General features: G+C 40.9%; 1 protein-coding gene across 12 annotated transcripts in view; it reads left to right on the forward strand.

Annotated features, from left to right (window-relative positions):
- The window catches only part of LOC101735722 (segmentation protein cap'n'collar), a 143317-nt gene extending 120174 nt beyond the window's left edge, over nt 1-23143 (forward strand). For 11 of the 12 annotated variants that reach the window (XM_038014016.2, XM_038014008.2, XM_062670949.1 and 8 more), the window contains 11 exons: nt 10359-10439; nt 11125-11236; nt 11662-11761; nt 12149-12257; nt 13076-13173; nt 13816-13924; nt 15679-15774; nt 17473-17603; nt 19156-19329; nt 19417-19522; nt 20014-23143. In XM_038014016.2, the coding sequence (XP_037869944.1) occupies nt 10359-10439; nt 11125-11236; nt 11662-11761; nt 12149-12257; nt 13076-13173; nt 13816-13924; nt 15679-15774; nt 17473-17603; nt 19156-19329; nt 19417-19522; nt 20014-20078 (1181 nt within the window). In that variant the 3' untranslated portion in view covers nt 20079-23143. The remainder of the gene's footprint in view (nt 1-10358; nt 10440-11124; nt 11237-11661; nt 11762-12148; nt 12258-13075; nt 13174-13815; nt 13925-15678; nt 15775-17472; nt 17604-19155; nt 19330-19416; nt 19523-20013) is intronic. The other variant, XM_038014015.2, reaches the window with a different exon arrangement.
- Nucleotides 23144-23373: the final 230 nt, after the last annotated feature.

A 23373-nucleotide genomic window follows, 5' to 3' on the forward strand; every position in this document is an offset into this window, starting at 1 on the left:
TGAATTAGATTTTAAAAATCCAAAATCAACTTTCTTGGCGCTGATGAAGAATTAATTTTTTAGACTGAATGCGCCATCTAGCACAAAAGACCAGAAACGTGTCTCACGTTTTAGGTTGGCGACGTATAGATGGCGCCAATATATAAAATACAATATCGATTCGGGCTTCCACTATTTGGTCACAGATGGCGCTGTCGTCAAAATGTCAACAGCGAACGGTTTCAATAACTTTATTAATTTGTATGTATCTTTTTGGTTTAATACGGTTAGTGTTTTTTTTATGTTAATTTTGTTGGACTCGTCTGATGTTACAAAAAGATATATGAATGTGATTAAATCTACATTTTTTTTTTCTCTGATTAGTAGTTACACCGCACCGAAAGTTTTACGCGGCAAAATTGAAAACGTTCCGAACGCCATTTTGGCACGATACGTTAAATATTGTAGGAAATTATTTTCATCTATTTTACAGAAATTCCTTAATGATTTTTGAAGAAAAATAAATTTGTACCTTATAAAAGGCTTTAATTTAAAAAAAAAGACGTGTGGCACTCGGGGACTGCCGCGGTAAAGCTATTGCAAAGCATTTTTATCAACTTATGCAATTACAATTAGACAATAATAATTTAATATTAAAACAATAATAAAAATAAGACCACGCTATATTTATAAACATTAACAAAAGCAAAACATTAACTGTCCCCTTCACACTCATAAGCTAGACCGCGCGAGAGAGAGATGGGCAGACTTTTCATGATGCTCATGCAGTGCGACGTCACGCCGCGCGCTTATTCACAAACACTACACCAGCGCAACGTGTGAATTTGTTGATCGCGACCTACATAGTAGGCGTAGTGGGGGTGTCAGGTTATTTACGTTACGGAATTTCTCGATTCAGTCGCCGCGCTCAAGGCCCGCGATAGAAGCTATAGCTTAAAAATCAACGCTAAATTATTCATAGCGAAATAAAATTTAAATGATTAATTATAAATGTTACTATTAACTCATTAAAAACGTTATACGCTCTAAGACACCTTCTCGCCTGATCTCCTCAGGCGCTTTCCGATCCGGTGGTAGATTCTGCTCTTGCTAGGGTCAGTTTTAGCACCACTCCGGTTTGAGCCCCGTGAGCTCACCTTCACACGTTAGGGTGAAGGTGAAATAGCCTCTCAAGGCTATCAGCATAGAGAGAAATAAAGAAACGTCCGTACAGGTTGATACTTAATACCTCTAATCGAACTGGGCAATAGTCAGTATTCCGACGCTCCGCATTTTAGTGGCATCAATAGGGAGTCGATTTATCGACGCTTCGGAATTTCTTTACGACACTATCGAATGTTCTGTGCGTAGGTAATGACAATGAAAAAAATAAATTATTTTATTTATTAATCTCGATAATTCGACCCCGGAAACATTAAAGTCGATTGTGTTTTACGCTGAATTCTTTTAGATAAGGGTCCGCTTTTTTTCGTTTTTATCTTGTACCAAAAGATAAATTAAATTCAAAATTGCACATTGATTTTTTAATCCTTTTTAATTATAATGATATTATTATCGTCGGGCCTTGATACATCGTTTTTTTATTTATTTTACATTTGTTTATTAGACTATGTAGCTAGCTCACGGCCCGCCTCGCATTAAGCGGTTACCAGTATCCATAGACTTATGCCGCCTTCCGACTTGACACATTATATCTAAGTCACAATTATTATTTGGTACTAGCTGACCCGGCAGACTTCGTAGTGCCTCAATCGATAAATAAAAGACCTAAACTTTTGTATAAAATAAACATAAAACAAACAAAAGGAATCCGTCCGACGGGGGACACATCAAAGGGAAAACAAAATTGTTATTTTTATTTCATTCCGTGCATTTTGATATTTATCTACCTTTTAAACCTTCTCTGGACTTCCAGAAATAATTCAACACCAAAATTAGCCAAATCGGTCCAGCCGTTCTCGAGTTTTAGCGAGACTAACGAACAGCAATTCATTTTTATATTATAGATAATTTATATGGAGGGGTGAAAGGGTATTTGGTTTAAGTGACTTTTTGTAACTCACTTACTTACTTTACTTTTTGTAACTGACATGTCCTTCTTCAAACGAGACTTGTGGAGAGTATTAAGCGGTAGGCAGCAGCTTGGCTCTGCCCCTGGCATTGCTGAAGTCCATGGGCAACGGTAACCACTCATCATCAGGTGGCTCGTCTGCCTAAAAGGACAATAAAAAAAAACTTACAGGAGAGCCGAAACATCGAACTGTTGACGCTGATACCGAATAAAACGAACCTTTAATTACAAAGATAAATTGCGCTTAAAATAAATAGTTTTTCATCCCTCAATATATATTTATAATAGTACTAGCGACCCGCCCTCGCTTCGCTTCGGAAACATTCAAACACACATGAAACCAAAAAAATAAAATATATTTTTTTTTAAAAAAAGTAGCCTATGTTCATCAGGGACAATGTCGGCTTCTAATGGAAAAAGAATTTTTCAAATCGGTCCAGTAGTTTCGGAGCCTATTCGAAACAAACAAACAAACAAATCTTTCCTCTTTATAATATTAGTATAGATTGCTGTATACATGTAAAGAAAGTTATTCCTTTCTTTAATTTGAATTATGTCACGCATGCGCTGTCGACATGTGCCGGAACGTCCGCGCATGTGCTGTAAACTCGAGAAGCCTTGACAGATAAACAATATGTCATTGTGTAAAATTTTATAAAAAATTATTTCTATTTAGATAGTTACAAGATTATAAAATAAACTTTAAATGTCGTTTCTTTGTTCTTTCGGAGCAACACATTGAAGTTTTATTTTAATAAACATATAATACATATAAATAAAACAACATACCTAATAATAAAATTATATACATAAAAATACTTAATAGTTCTAGAATGCGCGTTCTATAAACATCAAATTTTTTTAATTCGAACGCCAGATGATTAAAAAAGAATTAGAATCTTTCTAAAATCGAAGACTAAATAAAGAATGCAAATAAAGAACGCATTAAAAACTTCTAAATTCGAATTTCAAAAACACGTGTGAATCGAATTTAAAAAAAAAGAAAAAAAAAAGCGTTCCCGCTGGCGCGCGATCGCGTCGCGTCGCGTTGGAGGGAAAATTACCTAAAATTCAAATCGCTTCGCACAAACAACAAAAGAATTCAAATTGTTAATCGCCACTTCTAAATTTGAACTTTTAAATATTTGTTTAGGCTTCACGTTTTATCTGGTTCTGTGCAAATAATATATTATTGTATTATTAAGACGATAAGAGCGACTTATGTGTATGTGTGTGTTCATTGTCGCATTTATACATCGTACAGAATAAGGCTTCTTCTAGCTTCACTTCGCATACCGCGTCGTTACGTTAGCGAAAACAGTTGGTCTAGAATTTTTTTTGTTTTGAATTTACTTTTTTGAAGTTTTTTTTTTCTTGCCCCGTTCTCCAGAGACTCGAGTGATGAGATAGTTTTTTTTTTTAATTTCAAAATTCCATCATGGAATCGAAATCGTACATTTACCGGCTCTTCATAATGCAGAGTTTCGTTGTCGCGTGCTGAATACGGTGAGAGCGCGCGAAATAAAACGCGGCAGACATTTTGGCGTTCGATTCATTTCGAAAATCGAACTAGTGTCATTAATTAGTTTAGAAGCGGTTATACATATTTGTGGTGCGTTCGAAATATAAAAAAACTGTTTGGCGCGAAGTTTTTTTTTTTTTTTCTGTGCTATACGTCAAGACAAAAGCCTACATATGCCATTCTACCTGCGTTTGCGTGTAAGCAAGAGTGTTAAGGCGCATACAGAAGGTGGCATATGCCTTTGCAAATACTGCCGCTCTCTGCGCCGCGTTCGCACGACCTGCGACTCCCTAACCAGGGTCCCAGTTTCGGTTCTCAAGCGATACAACTTCTGTCTATGGTCCTTCAAGTATAGACAGTTCTTCGATTTGAATGCGACTGGGAGTCAACGCGCGCAGCCGTGTTTGCCGAGAGATAAGACAATAATGGAGACAGCGTTGTTTGTTTGATTTAAATTATTAGATATCAGAGACGAGAAAATTCTAGTATTTGCGCTGGGATCTATTCGAGTCTGTGACGTCACAGAAATTTTCCTAACGCTCATAAACTGCGTGGTGGCTGTGGAAAAACACATAATAAAAGAATTAAAAAAAAAACAAAGTCAATGATGACAACGTGACGAGACGAGAACACCGACGGCGCTGGCAACATTCAAAACGAAAATCGATTAAGACAGATTTGAATAAATTATTTTCTAATTTTTTTTTTTACGCTGAATCAAAAAACAAAGGAGAATAATACTTCTGAATTTGAATTTACGCGTCACTAAAAAAATTTTGTTCGCGTCACCGCCGAGTGACAGAGACAGCACGATACATAAGAAAAGAGATAGGAGATAAGTAGAAAAAAATTACAGTAAAACAAAAACCGATATTATCGACCGGCTGTTGTACTTAGATAACGCGTTGTGCGATCTAAACCTATCATTAAGCGGGTCTTCCGCGGGCTTAACCATCGAAATATACGCTCGCTGGGCCGCGTAGTACGCTTAAAAGCCTTACTGAAGCGAGAGCTTTAGAAAAAAGCTCGGGATCGAAGGGATAAAGCTAGATTTAGAGACAGTAAAAAAAGAAGATGGATTTGAGCGTCATTAATTTGCATAGTTACGCTTACGCGTCGCATCCCTATTATTGCGTGACGCCATATTACGGGACCTCCGTTATATACGATCCGGAATATCTAAGGTCCTACTACAAGCTATACGATGGTAAGATATAAAGTTTGTTTTATTTTATTTTCATTTTTTTTAAGTGAAACTTGTTAACGCGCTTTGAGAGTAAATTTTAACTCGCGAATAGATTCGTTACGGCTAGAGAGAAAAGATACGATTTAGGAAGAGCGAGAGTGAGAAAATAGAGCGTCTCGCGAACCACTCGACCGTGGAGAGAGAGAGAAAGCGAGATAGGTCGTTTCTCTTATACACAGCATTCCCTGTTACAAGAGAGATTTGATTTAAAGCTGAAAAATTAAGAAAACCACAATAGGTATGCACCATAATGTTTGTTCGTAATCCTTACTATTCCGTCGGGTAGGGGTAGCAAAATTAGAGGATGGGGGCAGGATCAGGAATGGAGAGATACCACAAATAAACTAAGCAACTCCATATTAGCAGCTAGAAATAGCTCGCCCCGTTTTTATTCTTTAATTTTAATCATTCTTCAAGTGTATCAGATATCTGATTGAGTTTCGAATAGACATGACAAAGTGAAGTTACTTTTAGCGCTTTTTTATTGTTCCTACCTAAGCTGGTAGCCTTGAGAGGCTATGTCAGCGTAACCCTAACAAGTAGATGAGCTCACGGGGCTCAAACCTGACGTTGTTGCTAACACGAACCCTAGCAAGAGCAGTGCTTCGCTGAATCTACCACCGGATCGGAAACGCGACCCACTGAGAAGATCCCGTGAGATACTCAGTGGGTTAATTTACTCGCCGAGCCCTTCGTCGCAAGCGACGGGTTCGACGAGAACGATGACCGGTGCTTGAGGTGCCTAAAAGCACCGTTAGTGGATCGGTAGGATCCGAAATGACATGTTTTGGGCGACGTCGACTGCTTACCATTCGGTTTACCAATGGTTAGTGTGAGGAAACTAAATAATTCACGATAATAAGCTTCTTTTTTTTTATTGCTTAGATGGGTGAACGAGCTCACAGCCCACCTGGTGTTAAGTGGTTACTGGAGCCCATAGACATCTACAACGTAAATGCGCCACCCATCTTGAGATATAAGTTCTAAGGTCTCAAGTATAGTTACAACGGCTACCCCGCCCTTCAAACCGAAACGCATTACTGCTTCACGGCAGAAATAGGCAGGGTGGTGGTACCCACCCGCGCAGACTCACAAGCGGTCCTACCGCCAGTAGCTAATTCGTGTACGCGCAATGTAAAGCGAAGTCAGTTGGCAATCACTTCCGAGAGATCGCTAGGCACTGCTTGGCGGGAACGCGAGGATTGAAGTTGTGTGATATATCTGTGAGAGTGCACAAACGTGGGAAAATTAAACAAAGCCGCTGGACGTAACTTCTCGGGATCTTCCAAAAAGTCCACTGAAAAAGTCTCAGTAAATGACCACCGTTTTACTGAGATTATATTTCATCCCGTATCATCTCATCTCATTTCATCCCAGTTGATCAATGTCTCAAATTAATCATCTTCGTTTCATTTTATTTCACTTTATATTATCTTTTTTCATAAAAATAAGGATATAAATTAAAATAAGACATGACTTAAAGGTCTTAGTTACCAGGTCATAAAATCCCTTAAAAAAAAGACGTGTGGCACTCGGAGACTGCCGCGGTAAAGCTATTGCATAGCATTTTTTATCGACAAGAATAATTTAATATTAAAACAACAATAAAATAAGATCCGGCGAGAAACTCAGTGGGCTAACTTTCAATGAATCTGCTACATTGTGAGTATTCTATTTTGACCGCGCACTCACTAGAAGGCGCCTCACATGGGATAGAGACACGCCTTTGGATGCTAGTTCTAACTCTCATTCGCCCAGAATCAACGGTTTAGCTAGTTTATTTTTAATGCCACTCCAGCAAACGCGAGCTACAGGCGTAGTGAGGGGTGGAAGGTTTTTTTCGTTACGGAATTTCACGATTCCGCTCTCAAGCCGCGCTCAAGGCCCGCGATAAAATCTATGCAATAGCTTAAAAAAAGAGATCGCGAGTCGTGATTTGTAATTGCGTTCCATTGCGTGCATCGCTACATACCAATGCATCGGACGTCTTATCATTTAGGCCACGACGACTTCAAAAAGCGCATCTTATCGCTAAAAGCGATCTCTTCCAGGCAACAGTTTAGATAATGGCTATGCATTTTGATAAGAACATAATTTTAAGATATCTATTAACATTACGAGTCCTAGTTTGGCTTTAATAAATAAATAATAAAAATAATAATAACAAAATATAATTACAACGATTTTGACGGTTTAATATCGCATGTTTTTTTTTATTAAATTTGTTTTCGCGAATTAAACAATAAAATATGTGTTTTTTTTTTTAAATCACTTTTGTAGGCATACATCATGCGGAGCATACTTGATGGTGAATAGCCATTGTCGCCTATGGACCTCAGCAACTCCGGGGGCAAAGTCAAGCCGCTGCCTACCATTAAAATCCATACGAACGAATTCAATTACTACCTGTTCATAGATTTAAGAAAACTGTCAAGGAACGTTTGTGCAACAAGGCATATTATAAAGTTATGGATTATTTACTAGATGGCACTACGTGGGAATGAGGCGCTCGCATTTTTTATTATTATTATTATTATTTTAATTGTATTTTTGACTTGTTTTTTCCTTTATTGTAAATATTTTTATTTTTTAAAAAAAAAGGAAATGTTTTGAGAAAAAACAAAAAACAAAAAAAAAAGCCCGCTGAGTTTGTTTCGCCGGTTCTTCTCAGGACTGTGGCTTTTTTTGGAACCGGTGGTAGAGTTAACATTGTTATTTTTATTTTGACATTCAACAAGTGTGTCATACTGACATGTAAGTTGAAATAAATGATTTTGAATTTGAATTTTGAATTTGAAAAACAGACCTATTATTGTTTGTTTTCTGCCAATTTAGCATGACAATGTGATAATGAGAATTTTCCATTCACCGTGACTGGTAAAACCTGCTAGGAATTATCTGATAGCGGAGGATCGCTCGCTGATAAGCCTGATAGATGATGATGGCACACGAATAATTTCGTTTTGGATAGAGATACATTCATTGGATACGGTTGGTTACGTTAGCGATAACGATTGCGATTGCGATTGCGATTGCAATTGCGATTGTTATGTATACGATTTTTTTTTTTTTATTGAATGGACTTTAGACTTTGTCGTATAAATGGTGCAGTGGATTTTTTTTTTGTTTGTTTTTTGGAGTCGTGTTTAGCTCGCCACCATGCCAATTTGCCGCCAAGCCGCTATGAGGCCGCACGGGTAGATATAGCTAGATATAGCCATCCCAATTTGCCGTAAAGAATTAGTGATTGAACACGGGTAGATAAAGCCATTGCAATTTGCCGCCAAGCTCTAATGTGGGTCTAGTGGTGTGCGAAATCGATTATCAATAATCGATTATCACAATAATCATTTGCAATCGATTTTCTTTTATAAAATCGATTATTGAGAGAAAAACATTTAAGTTATGATAACCCTGGTCGATTTGGGACCATTTTGATCAGGAGAAATCAAATTTTAACACAACATCTGCATCTTCAATTGGAGTATTATAACATTACGACAATACTTGGAATTAATTGCCTTTAATTGCAAGAACAAAAAATTCTCTACAATATTGGAAGAGCATTAAAAACAAATAACTTTTATCTGTACAAATTATATTCAAAATACTCGTGTATCGCAGCTACCCCCGCCCGATCCATTAACGGTGCTTTTAGGTACCTCAAGCATCGGTCACCGTCCTCGTCGCACCCGTCGCTTGCGACGAAGGTCTCGACGAGCGAATTAACCCATAGCCACAGCCCACTGAGTTTCTCGCCGGATCTTCTCAGTGGGTCGCGTTTCCGATCCGGTGGTAGATTCTGCGAAGCACGGCTCTTGTTAGTGTCAGTGTTAGCAACACTTCGGTTTGAGCCCCGTGAGCCCACCTACACACATTAGGGTAAAGCTGAAATAACCTCTCAAGGCTATCAGCATAGGTAGGAAAAAAAGCTAGATCTAATTTAGAAAAATTATGTTATCTCGATTACATAATTTTTTTAAATGCTAACTGGACTCTTATTGGAAATTTATTTATTTTTAATATAAACATGTTTTTTTTTTTTCAATAAATCAGTGATTACGTTCTGTTTTTTTTAATAATCTGGAGAAGCTGTAACAATTTTTATTTCGAAGTAATAATCAAACCTAATCGATTAATTATCGATTACCCTCCGATCGTATAATCGATTGATCGATTAAATAAATAATCGAATTGCCACACCACTATGTGGGTACGCACGGGTAGATATATAGCTATGGAAATTTGCCGCAAAGAATTAGTTATTTGTCTCAGGTGAATATATATAATCATGGAAATCTGCCGCGTAATTCTCAAGGTTGGTTCACGTCTAAACTTGGATGGCTTTCCGTTCCTATATCTCCTTAACTATCCAGATCAGGGACGCACATGCAGGCTCTTTGACTCTGGCACCTGTCCTGGTGAAACCGGAAAGACCTTCGGACCACCAGTGATACAACATTACTTAAAAAAGATGTGTGGTATCGTGGGACACCGGATAGGAACGATGTTCCTTATTATAAAAATATTAATTTTAAGTTCTATTCGAGGTATAAATAAAATAAAACTGGAAGCATCGCAACAACCCACGGTCATTCGGTAACGTGCGAACTTATTGTGGTACACTTCATTCACGGTTGTTTACATAAGAGTTAGTGTATTGCGCAAACGAACGCTCTGAGATCGTGGTCAATGAATGATAAAAATGCTATTTTTTGTAGGTTGTTACAAAGTTAAGTCGCACAATGTGTGCATTACTAATTTGTACGTTATTACAAAGTTAAGTCGTACATTATGTGCATTACTAATAAAATCTTACGTTACGGACGTTTTTTCCCGGTTAGGGTACCCCTCCGCATCGCCCATAAGGAACTTCGTTCCAAAAAAAAACTTCAATTGTGACAAGTTTTGTTTGTAATTTAACATTTTAAACTGGTGCAAAAATAGCACTCAAAATTATCTCGTAATTATTACAATTATTATGACTCATTATAATGGTTTTATCTTTTTATTTTATTCTTTATTGATATCATCACGCCTATCACATCCGGTGTGTATAGAGATACCGCGTTATCTTTCGTCACAGGTGTGTGTGTGTGTGTGTTGTGTGTTCATATAACATCGTATATGCGTTTACAAGCTGAACGAAATTCGCCCGTATTCGCGGGTGCCTTAAGGCTTAGATTAATTTTATCGCAAAGCTGAATTTAAACAATTTGCCACAATCTGAAACCGAAATTTCACAAACATGTACTAGTAACATATATATTTTTTCTTTGGTTAACGAAATCGCAACCTTATTATACTGTGCGCGTGGTCTAGCAGCATCCCTCAATGCTGTTAAGTGGCCTTCGGAGCCCATGGACATCAGCAAGGTAAACGTCCCGAAAAATTCTTTTAATTCTTTCAATCATCAGTTTCATTCATTCAATTCGTTCAAATTCTTTCAATCATCAGACTCTTCGTAAATAGGTTCGAGAGTCAACGCAAAACTTTAATTATGATTTTTCAATTACCAGGAATGTACACAATGCGAATGCTGGACGGGGCGAGCTCCCACCACGGCCCCCACCACAACCACTCCCACATGATGGTGCCAGGTGAGGTCCTTGAATCCTATACGGCTTTCGTTTCGCTATCCAAACAGGAGCTCTTTGATGTTGCTTGAATATGAGAGAGATGGGAATCCTGAGGCATACCTACTCTGGTAAAGAAGCGGAAGTTCCCCCAAAGCTGATACAAAGAATCATTAGGGGATTTGACTTGATCCACCACAGATCAGATCACACCTTTGAAATATCTCCACTGTAATATGCTACTTAAGACGTTTTACTGTGTCCCGATGATATTGTTACACGCTGGGGTCCGGGATAAATAAAAATACTACCGAATTACAAGAATTACAACACCGTATTCAACACTTAGAACACTTAAAACACTCAACAAACCTTTTAAAACTCTCAATTCAGTTCTTCCGCTTCACTTCAGGTGATCCGTTCGCTGTTTCGCTTCAAGTAGTTCCGATTACTGCGTGCCATCTCTGCAATGCTTTTATAGCCGACACCACATCCCTAGAATTATCGAGAATACTCCACACATTTCGAGAATTGTGTTTCCGCTATCTGACAATAGATGGCGTTGTCATTCTCGAGGGTTCTAGGTCCTTCGATATTAGTTCGGCTATTCGGCGATAGATGGCGTTACTCTTACCGGCGTAACAATATCAATGGATCGTTGAAGAAAGATTAGGGGTGTGTTTAATTAGTGCCTTGTTCTTGTCGTCAGAGCGTGATTCCGCATCAGACAGTGCCGTCTCCTCGATGGGCTCCGAACGCGTGCCTTCGCTTTCGGACGGCGAATGGTGCGACGGTAGCGATTCCGCCCAAGAGTTCCACAGGTGAGTTGCGTTTGAAACCATACCTTGCTTTGAGACTTAGGTCCACGTCTCAATTGTACCAACGTTCGTTGGGCGGCCCTTAAAGTAGACTGGTTTTTGCCCCCTCACGCCAGAATATTACTGGTGGTAGGACCTTTTGTGAGTCCGCACGGGTAGGCACCACCGCCCTGCCTATTTCTGCCATGAAGCTGTAATGCGTTTCGGTTTGAAGGACGGGCCAGCCGTTGTAACTATACTGAGAGCTTAGAACATTTACTTTGTAGATGTCTATGGGCTCCAGTAACCACTTAACACCAGGTGGGCTGTGAGCTCGTCCGCGCATATGAGCAATAAAAAAAAACCTTAAGGTTAGCCGGTTTTTGCCCCTCGCGCCAGATATAGGCAAGCGGAATAGACGATATTTAAGAAAGTGTCCTTTTTTCCAGTTCCAAATTCCGCCCATTCGAAAGCTCTTACGGCAGAGAGCGCTCCGCCTCCCACCAGCCCCAGAAGAAGCACCACATGTTTGGGAAGAGATGCTTTCAGGTAAGTTCAACTGTTGACCAGACTTTAGCTGCTGCTTGAGTTGGCCGTAACTACAACCAACTGGTATCAGTAATGATGATGACTCCGACAATAATGGGTAAGAAGTAGACGCGTAGTTGTAGACGCTGCAGGCGTAAGAGACTCTAAAAAAAAAGGGAGCGGTAAGAGACAAAAAGAAAGGGGGCGTTGAGTAGAAGCTTTGGAGACGATTTGTAATTTCATTTAGAAGGACTCTTAGAAACCGGCTGAGCTCTCGCTAGAGTGGTTTTTAAGGAGGTGAAAAAATGGGGGAAAAAATGAGAGCCCCTGGTCTAAAGCCATATCGTCATCGGCACATCCGTTTAGCGGACGGACTGTAGTTATGTAACAGTCGATCTCATCTCCCAGGAGCAGCCGCCGCCTCCCATGGAGCCGGTGCAGACGCAGCGACCTACTCCCGTCAAGTACGAGTGTCCGGAGCAGGCTTACCACCACGAGGGCCTGCACATGCACAACGGTACGTGTTAAACTATGCGATGTGACTAACCCAGTGGCGCAGTGGTTAGCAGCTTTGACTGGTGCGCTGAGGCTCGCGGGTTCGATTCTCGCATTGGGCAAATATTAAAACAGCTTTGTTCGCTCGTTATCTAGGTGTTTATCATCTATATATGTATACTAGTGACCCGCCCTCACCTTGCTTATTGTCGTACCGCTGGCGACGCCGCGGGGCGAAGCTAGTCCAAAAAAAGTAGCCTAAGTGACTCTTTATATCATCAGCTACCTATCAGTGAAAGTCACGTCAAAATCGGTCCAGCCGTTCCAGAGATTAGCCGGAACAAACAGATAGACAGACAGACAAAAAAATTACAAAAACATTTTTTGGTAATTTTTCTATGGTATACATACTTACGCATTTAGTAAAAAGTAGTTATTTTATTATTACAAACAGACACTCCAATTATATTTATTTCTATAGATATTTATAAACGTATCTACTAAGTCTGTTACCCATAACACAGTGAATTTGAGGTCTAATTTGAGGCCAATCATTAATTTATTTATTATTAAAAATATGTGTGTGTATGTGTGTATGTATAAAATAGGCAAAGATAGAACAATATTTCCTAGTCTCTTTTTAAGTGGTGTTGTAAATAAAATAAAAAATTTACAAGCAGCTTTTTTTTCTTTCTTAAACAAATGAGAAAAGCTACAAATGCAATTAATAATCACTGAACCGATGACGTCACAATAATTTTGTCACCTCGAATTAATAATATCTTAAGATCTGACATTAGAAAAGACATTAAATTTTTCTTGTCATTTATTTTCGTACAGATTTCGGAGGGCGGCACCAGGTCGCTCCGCCCCACGTGGCGGGTCTGCAGCCGGCGTTAGAGCTGAACGCGCCCCACTCCAGCCACGCCCTGCTCCAGGTAAGCGGCGACGAGCCCCGGGGACCAGGGGGGGGGCGGTATGAAGGGGGAGGGAGGCGTCCCATGAGCCCCCACGGACCACCGCTCTGCCTAGATCTAGTGCGAACCACTAAAGAGTTCCAGTTAGAAGGGTGGGGGACAGCCGAGTTACTGTACTGAAACTTAGAACTCATGTCTCAAAGTGCGTGACGGTTTGTCTACGGATCCCCGGTAATCACTTAATAGCAGGTGGACCGTCGCTCTTGTAGACAGATGAGCGTACAGCCCACCTGATGGTGAGTGGTTACCGTCGTCCAAGGACGTCAACAATGCCAGGGACATAGTCGAACCGCAGTCTACCCATGTCTGCGGCCCCCAGTAACCACTTAACGCCAGGCGGACCGTAATTCTCACAGACAGACGAGTATACCTGATGGTGAGTGGTTACCGTCGCCCGAGGATGTTAGCTATGCCAGGGACAGAGCCGAATCGCTAAGCATTAAGTCATTAAGTACTCTGCACATGCCTTGTTTGAAGAAGTTAGTCTTCTTGTTTTTTTTCTCGAAGAATATCTCTTATCTAGATCTGAAAGCGACTTGGTACATGTCTCTTCCAGTATCTTACACCGATGGGCTCCAGCTAAACCGTCCGTTTGTATTGCAGGGCGCCGTGGGGCCGGGGTTCGGAGTCCCGGAGCGCGTGCGGCACAACCACACGTACAGCGCGCCCCTCGCCGCGCCCCCGCACGCCCCCACCGTGCGCGACAAAAGGGGTAAGTGACGACTACTACACTCTATCTCCATTCGTAACAAACTATATCCGTTATGATTATATAGCACGTGATATTCGTTATATTTATATAGCACGCTATCTATTTTGAAGTGAAACTTCTTTAGACGCGTTGAGAGTAAAATTTAACTCGCGACATATTCGTTACAGCTAGAGAGAAAAGATACAATTTATGATGAACGAGAGTGAGAGAATAGACAGAGCGTCTCGCGAACCACTCGACCGTCGAGAGAGGGAGAGAACAAAGCGAGCTAGGTCGTCTCTCTTATACACAGCATCCCTTTATTACAAGAGAAACTTGATTTAAGGATGAAAAATGAAGAAAACCACATTACTACACACCGCAAAAGAAGTTTCACTTCTTTTACGTGAAGTTTCACTTCTTTTACGTCGGTCAAGCTGCACGGGCACCATTTTTTTTTATCTCGGCGGGAATCTAGTCCTATACAGCGCGCGATATTTGTTGAGAAAAAAAAGCATTCTATTTGTTATGAATTCAATAACGCTCGTTTTGTTATGTGTCGGAAATAACGTGCTATTTTTTCATACGCTATATTCTTTAAGCCTGCTAAATATAGACAACGATGGGAGATGCTAGAGAAGGCCTACATACTGAACTCAGAGATATTCTGTAAAATAAAAACAAAAAATATATGTATAAACGGGGGGGCACGGCGCGGCGCAGACTCTCGCAATCGCACAAATGTCTAATCATCAAATGCGTCATTAGTACTATCGTCTGTCTTCGTTTTCGGAAGCGGTCTCCTAACACCCAGTATACTGTACTTGCGTATTCATTAAATTTTGAAGTACCCACATAACTCTGAAACACCTCTAATCTTTGCTCTAATTTATTCGGTATCAAATATCTAAAGGCGAAGTTAGACAATCCAGGCGCCTTAGTAACGGAAATCAACATAATTACTTGAGTGCGCCGCGTAGGGCACCGGTGACCTACACTGCTGTCGAAGAGCTAAAACCGTTTTAGCATGGCCTCAAGTTTAATGGAATTTATCGCTTTTTTTATACCTTGCCTAAATGTGCCGTGTGCTGACAGTGAGTTGTCACCGTCGCTCAGGGACAGCAGTAATTCCTGAAGCTAATACCAAATCGCGAATCCTGATCACGCAGGAGCCAGTCACCGTAGACGCCCTGGACATGTCCTTTGGTGCTTAGATCCAATAACCATTACATTAGACGCCTTCAGCTCTAACACTAGGACCTCGGCGACCGTACTCGTCGAACTCGGCAAAGAGTTCGACGTGCAACCTAACCTAAATATAAAAAAAAAGACAAGCCCGCTGAGTTTCTTGCCAGTTCTTCTCAGGGCGGAGGCTGGTTTTTGTGAATTGGCCGTAGTTCTTTTTGACGTTCAACAAGTTTGTACTTTCATTTATGTTGAATAAAGAGATTTTGATTTGATTTGATTCCAATCAAATTCGAGAAACTCAGCGGACTGATGTTTAAATCAAGTTAAACATCAGCCCGCTGAGTTTCTCGCCGGATCTTCTCAGCGGGTCGCGATTCCGATCCGATAGTAGATTCAGCGAAGCAGCTGCTCTTGAGTTGTGAGGCGCTCGGACGGCTGTTAGCAAATCCCACCCCTCCTGGCTGAGCCTTTGTTCGCCCCCCCCCCCCCCCCCCCCTCTGTCCTGGTAAAATTGGAGAGGCCTCTGGGTCCGCTCATTCAGCGCATAGCGTTACAGATTTGTTATTAACTGGTCGTGTCGTCAACAGTTCGCCGACTCACCGACGGTAGCGCTTCGGACGGGGGCTCATCATGCACCAGCGCGCAGCATCTGTCCCGAGACGAGAAACGGGCCAAGGCATTAGGTAATGATGTGTTTCAGTATCTTCTCACCACAGGATTAGTCCGTGTGTTCAGTCGTCTGGGCCAGCGGTACTCAACAGTTTTTCAATCCGCAACGCACTAACATCCCTCAGACACAGCCCATTGAGTTTCTCACCAGATCTTATCAGTGGGTCGCGTTTCCAATCCGGTGGTAGATTCTGCGAAGCACGGCTCTTGCTAGGGCCAGTGTTAGCAACGTCGTCAGGTTTGAGCCCCGTGAGCTCCTACCTACTAGTTAAGGTTACGCTGACATAGCCTCTCAAGGTTCTCAGCTTAGGTAGGACAAAAAAGCACTAACATACTCTTTACAAATTCGCGATAACGTTACACGAAACATTTTTGATAATTAATCGTTTCTGTGCATGCATGGTAACATTGATTAAACATATCTAAATCTAACAAAAAAACTAATTGGCTTTCTGTAAAGTCAGTTTACGGACGATAGTCTTACGTGATGACGTCAGCAACGGAACTATGCGAACTGCTAGCTCTGACGACACGCGAGAAGAGAGACGAATGTGTCACAAGCCAACGCTTTGGCCCATCGTGCCTTTCTGTCGCTTGTTCCGCGCTCTCGCTCGCACGCTCAGGCTCGGGCGGAACGTGACACTTTTTCGTGCATGCGGCCGGTGCTCATCGATTTATAAGACGTAAAACGTTTAATTGATAGGGCGCTAAATACAGTTTTCTTGGGCCGGCGATTCGCTCCCAACATCTAGGGACCGTCCAGTGTCAGAGACCCCACACGCCCCCCAGGCGCGGGGATCTCGCAAGAGATCACAAGAGAGACACGGTCGGAATCTCAATTTGGACTTCAGATGTCCCGCCGTTTAAATGGGAATGCATTTTTTTCCTCATTGTTGCCCATTTTTGCTCATTTCTGCCGTGAAGCAGTCACGGCGTGTGTTCTGGTTTTAATGCACCAAACAGTTGTTAACTCAATCGAGGGTCAGTTTCGAGACGTACCTGTTCTAATGAATATAACATAATGGATTTTTTTTAAAAAGTGAAAAAAATTTGAGTACCTCCGTCTTGTCTGTTTGCCCAAACGATTTTCTTCGAAAAATGAAGATGCCGGGCCGGTGATTCTCAAAGTGAATAGGTAATCCAGTGATTCTCAACTGGGGGCGGGGGAGTATTTTTTTTTATCGCGATAAAACAAAATTTAAATTTTATTGAATACTTATAGGGTTTATTGTGAGTTAGCACGCATAGATACTATTACTAGCTACTACTACTACTACTAGCGCTCCTAATTTTGCCTTGAAGCACGCGTCCGCTGTGAGTGTCTATGGGTTTCTCGAACTATTTACCATCAGATTAGGCGTGGTAGGTACCACCACCCCGCCTATTTCTGCCGTGAAGCTTAATCGGTTTGAAGGGCGTGGCAGCCGTTGTAACTAAATTGAGACTTTAGAACTTATATCTCAAGGTGGGGGGCGCATTTACGTTGTAGATGTGTATGGGCTCCAGTAACCACTTAACACCAGCTGACCTTTGAGCTCGTCCATCCGTCTAAGCAATAAAAAAATCTCAAAAAGTGGACATAGCAGATTTTGGGCTTAACAACGACGATATGCAAACTGTTTTAGTGAGGATGTCTTTGTGTCCCTAATAATGTTTTCTGTCTCTGTCTCTGTCGCTGTGATGATAAATCATGACCCCTTCCGTCCCCCAAGGTATCCCCCTCGAAGTCCAGGACATCATTAATCTGCCCATGGACGAGTTCAACGAGAGACTGTCGAAGCACGACCTCAGCGAGGCGCAGTTGTCGCTGATCCGGGACATCAGGAGGCGGGGCAAGAACAAAGTAAGTAACGCCAATAGAGCTTGATACTTTACGTATACAGGTGATCCCCCTATATAACGCGGTAGATACGTTCAGGTGATCCCCCTATATAGCGCGGTAGATGCGTTCAGGTGATCCCCCTATATAACGCGGTAGATGCGTTCAGGTGATCCCCCTATATAACGCGGTAGATGCGTTCAGGTGATCCCCCTATATAACGCGGTAGATGCGTTCAGGTGATCCCCCTATATAGCGCGGTAGATGCGTTCAGGTGATCCCCCTATATAACGCGGTAGATGCGTTCAGGTGATCCCCCTATATAGCGCGGTAGATGCGTTCAGGTGATCCCCCTATATAACGCGGTAGATGCGTTCAGGTGATCCTCCTATATAACGCGGTAGATGCGTTCAGGTGATCCCCCTATATAGCGCGGTAGATGCGTTCAGGTGATCCCCCTATATAACGCGGTAGATGCGTTCAGGTGATCCCCCTATATAACGCGGTAGATGCGTTCAGGTGATCCCCCTATATAGCGCGGTAGATGCGTTCAGGTGATCCCCCTATATAACGCGGTAGATGCGTTCAGGTGATCCCCCTATATAACGCGGTAGATGCGTTCAGGTGATCCCCCTATATAGCGCGGTAGATGCGTTCAGGTGATCCCCCTATATAACGCGGTAGATGCGTTCAGGTGATCCCCCTATATAACGCGGTAGATGCGTTCAGGTGATCCCCCTATATAACGCGGTAGATACGTTCAGGTAATCCCCCTATATAACGCGGTAGATACGTTCAGGTAATGCCCCTATATAACGCGGTAGATACGTTCAGGTAATCCCCCTATATAACGCGGTAGATACGTTCAGGTAATCCCCCTATATAACGCGGTAGATACGTTCAGGTAATCCCCCTATATAACGCGGTAGATACGTTCAGGTAATCCCCCTATATAACGTGGTAGATACGTTCAGATGATCCCCGTATACAACGCGGTAGATACGTTCAGGTGATCCCCCTATATAACGCGGTAGATACGTACAGATGATCCCCTTACATAACGCGGTAGATACATTCGTACAAAGACGCGTGTTGTGCGAAACCGTGTTATATGACTGGGACTAGGAGCCAGTACAAATATAAATCTTTTTTATTAAGCTAAGCTTTATATAATAATCTTTAAAAAATATTAATAAGCAAAGCCGTTGTTGACACGCCGAGGGTCGCAGGTTCGATTTCCGCATCAGGCAATCGTTCGTGCAACGAACACGCTTGTTTGTTCATTGTCTGGATGTTCATTATCTATATATGTATACATTTAAACGTATATCAGTATGTATGTCAGTGTCTGGTACAAGTAACATAGGGAATCCTAATTTGGGGGACCGAATGACCGTGCGTGATTATTATATATTGAAACTACACGGGCGCCCCCTGTCGTACTTCAATGTAACTACGATAGAAACCTTCCCTAGAGCCCGAATAACAATTGCATCGAGTTCCGTCACAATCAGACAAGAACGCGTACGTGCAGACACACAACATTCGTACTCTAATTCCGCCCATCCTCCACCAGGTGGCAGCACAGAACTGCCGGAAACGGAAACTGGACCAGATAACCTCGCTCGCGGACGAGGTCAGGACCGTCCGGGACAGGAAGCTGAGGACCCAGAGGGACCACCACAGTCTGCTGGCCGAGAGGCAGAGGCTCAAGGAGAGGTTTGCGGCCCTATACCGACACGTTTTCCAGGTAACACTCATTCGAGGGGGGGGTCTGTGGGAGCCTAAACGCTCAGCTCAATGACCGATACTAAACGCTTCGTTTCGCTTCGTGCAGAACCTCCGCGACCCCGAAGGGAGGCCGCTGTCCTCGGGCCAGTACTCGCTGCAGCAGGCGGCTGACGGCAACGTGGTCCTCGTGCCGAAGATGCCTCAACACCAAGGTGAGTGTAGCCGGTGACTTTGTACTGGGGGGACCGGGGCGGGGGACCGTCACGCTGGCGGGACCCCCCATGTAAACAACAATTAGAAACTTAGACTTACTGGTGGTAGGACCTCTTGTGAGTCCGCACGGGTAGGTACCACCACCCCGCCTATTTCTGCCGTGAAGCGTATCGGTTTGAAGGGCGTGGCAGCCGTTGTAACTATACTGAGAACTGAGAACTTATATCTCAAGGTGGTTGGCGCATTTACCTTGTACATGTCTATGGGCTCCAGTAACCACTTAACATCAGGTGGGCTGTGAGCTTAAAAAAAACCGCTGCAGTGGCCTTAACGTCTGTCACTGACATTTCAAGAGGGTTGTAGTTCCATAGACGCACCACAAGGTGGCGTCCGAGTAAATCCCATGATTGCAAAGCCAATCGGCCTTCACGCATTGATGTCCCCGGGCTCTAGCTACTCCGTTTGTATAATGAGCGCTGTTGTCCCTCAGATCACCCGATGAACAGGACTTCGGATGATGAGATGGAGAGGAAAGCCAAGCACTACGACCAGTGACACATGGCCGCGCTCCGCCGCGCCGCTGCCTCCCAGCGAGGGGTCTACTCTTAAGTGCGGCCAGAATTATCTGACTGACAGAACTATCTAAAAGACACCTGCCAAAATTGACAGCTGTCAACCGTAGTATTAAGGCGCGGACGGGCAAAGGGTAATTTAGTACATACGTCATTTTGTATATATAGATCGGTTTCGCGGGACGTATCGCCGTCCCTCTCGCACCTACACCACCCTCCACCACTATTATTGGAAGCGTAGGTTTTTGATGCGACCTAATATCGACCTTAAGCATTAAGGCACAAGTAACAAATTGGTTTAACGTTGTACAATTAATTTTATGATTCGCTTCCTATTCATTTCTAATATAACATATTATTATGTGCTTAAAAAAAAGTCTGATTATTTTTATTGTTGATACCCACGTCATTATGAAATAGAAAAGTATTTGAAAAACAGATGAGAAAATTTCATCATGCTTTATCTTCATCAGCTTATTACATTACACAATGTAAATTATATGCTCTCAATGATATTACTGCCAAATTAGATTTTGGGATGCAACCTTTGTTTGTTGAAATTATTATGCGAGGGAAAGGGATGGCGATATAAGTCTTATTCATTCGGTAAATTCCGACGATTTTAGTATACATATTAAATTGAGCTTTGTGTGCGAGCAACACGGGTTGTATTTGTAGCAGAAGCGATGCACGGCGCAATGCAATACAAACTCGACTGACGGGGTGAACGACCTCATAGGATTCGCTTTTCATTGCGCGTTAACTAACCGCTATAGTCTCCCTGAACTGTATATGTCAGGGGCGCACGAACTATTTAAAGGCGAAAGGCCTATTTAATTTAAGGGACAGTTTTGCAACATCACAGAAGAGTCATTTAAAGATTAAAAATTTGGAAAAAATATCATAACAAAAAAAACCTACTTCAGCTATTCGAAGGGGGTAAACTTAATTGAAGCTCAATTAAAAACATCGAACTGTTGATGCTGTAATAACCGAATAAAACGGGCCTCTAATTACAAAGATAAATGTCGCTTGATAAGCGAAATGTCGCTTTAACTAAGCAGCCTTTCATCCCTCGATTATGTTTACGCATAATTTTAAGACAAACTTAATCCGAATTAAGTTTGTTTTTAAGTTTGTTACTCGGGACCCGAGACGACTCGCGTGTCGACGTTGACAGCTGTCAAAACTGACAGACGTCACGGCAGAAGGACATCGTTCATACGTGATGACGTCATCGCTAAAGTAAATTTGTTTGTTTTTTTTTTTTTTTTCAAAAAAAGGAAATGTGATAAAACGTGTATTCCATTTTTTCTTTAGTTATTTTATATCTCATTAGGAATTTTTCGTTATTTTTTTTTTGTTTGGAGGTATTTTGATGTATTTTTCTTTTTGGTTTTTTTTTACTTATGCATCAAAGTGTTGAACTTTAAGACATTCGGGCATAGTACGTTGATTGCATTGTATTTAAAAGTAGATGCATTATTAAAATTTATTAAGAAACTAGAAAGGAAACTTGTAACGACTGAATATTCTAAATTAAAAAAAAAACCATAGACTAATATTAACAAAACAAAAAAAAAACAATAATAGATGTCTCCGACATCGATCGAATTGCAATAAGTAAACTTAAATTTAATAAAAATATATAATAATAATAGTAATAAAAAAAACTAGCTTAATTATTGTTATAATAATATTATTAATTTTGTAAAATATAAATATATAAGTATATATTGTATTTATTTGTAATAGTAATTAGTATTGTAAATTGAAGGGTTTTAGGTGGTTTTGCTTTTTTTTAAAACACAGTCCGTCGGTTTTGACGGGTCGGTGTTGCCACGTTCGCAGACGCAAGTACAAAATGTAGAAATGCAATGTTGCCAGCGTGAAAGGAAATTTCACAGCTAATTTAGAGTTATTTTCGGCCAACCCGGCACCGCGTTACCATGTCAATGTCGATGACAATGTCCATGGGAACTTCTCGACGCGCTGTGCAACAGTAATGTTCGTCGAAGAACACAATGTAAATAGCACTATTTATTATTTTAATGAAATCTGAATAAGGTGATTTTGTAAAAAATATATTAACTATAATAATAATAATATTAAGAAAAAAAGAAACAAAATCTTTTAAAAAAAAAACAATAATATAAAAATACAACCCCGAATTAAAAATAATTATATATTTTTTTTGTCGTATAATAATTATGTTGAACAAATATAAGGACAGTGAATTTTTTTTTTTGTTTTTTTTTAAATGCAATTGAAGGTCTCGTGTCGACTGCATACAAATTTGAGTTTACTTTTACGCTATCGAGAACGTTAAAAAACTCGCACTGAACACACTGCTAATCTAATGAGACGTATATTAAGCCGATGCAAGTTATCCTGGACCACACCTTTACCCTGAAGGACCGCTTCTAATATATATTTAAGTTATTATGAATAACTAATTCAAAATGGCTAAAAAACTATCAAAGTTGGCGTAACTGATAGACGGAATAAATGAAAGAAAAAAGTGTTTTTTTCTTTTTTCTTTAAGTGATTTTCGTAATGAAAACAGTTTTTTTTTTGTTTTTTTTTCTTGTTTTTCGTAAATATTAAATTTAATTTATCGAGATATTTTTGTAATTAGCACGAGCTCGCTTTTACCGCGTACGTCGATGCTACTAACAATGATTTCTCAAGTCGGTCAATTACTCTTTGGAACTTGTTAAAAGGCTAAATTTCCACTTCAATCAGCTCACATCAATCCACAGTAGTTAAAATCGGATAGTTTCACACACACTTCGAAAGGGCATCGATCTGTCACTTTGACAGATGTCAAGATGACAGCCTCTTGACAAGCGCCTTAGAGTAGAGAATGAAGCAGTTTTGTAAATAGCTAAAATTAAGGTATATATTTAAAATAAAAATAGATATATGTATACATATATTTTTTTTTTGTATAATATAAATAATTATGTAAGGATTTCCTTTTAAATTTTTAACATTTAGAAGTAAAATAGAAATTAAGGTAATTTAATAAAAGATGGCGAAATTGAATTTTGTGTGGATTTTTATTTGAATTCTTTATTTCGTGTAGTCAGTTACCTGTTCGGCCAATACATGTGTGACGGTTGAAGATTTGAGACACATATAGTACGGGTTTGACCCGTTCGCCTTGAGACATGAGGCATTTAACTTGATTCTGAAGAGATTGTGGAGATTACGGTAGGCAGCTGTTCGGCTCTGTCCCTGGCATTGTTGATCCATGAGCGACGGTAACCACTCAC

Source organism: Bombyx mori, chromosome 11, assembly GCF_030269925.1.
Source record: "Bombyx mori chromosome 11, ASM3026992v2".
Taxonomy (NCBI): domain Eukaryota; kingdom Metazoa; phylum Arthropoda; class Insecta; order Lepidoptera; family Bombycidae; genus Bombyx; species Bombyx mori.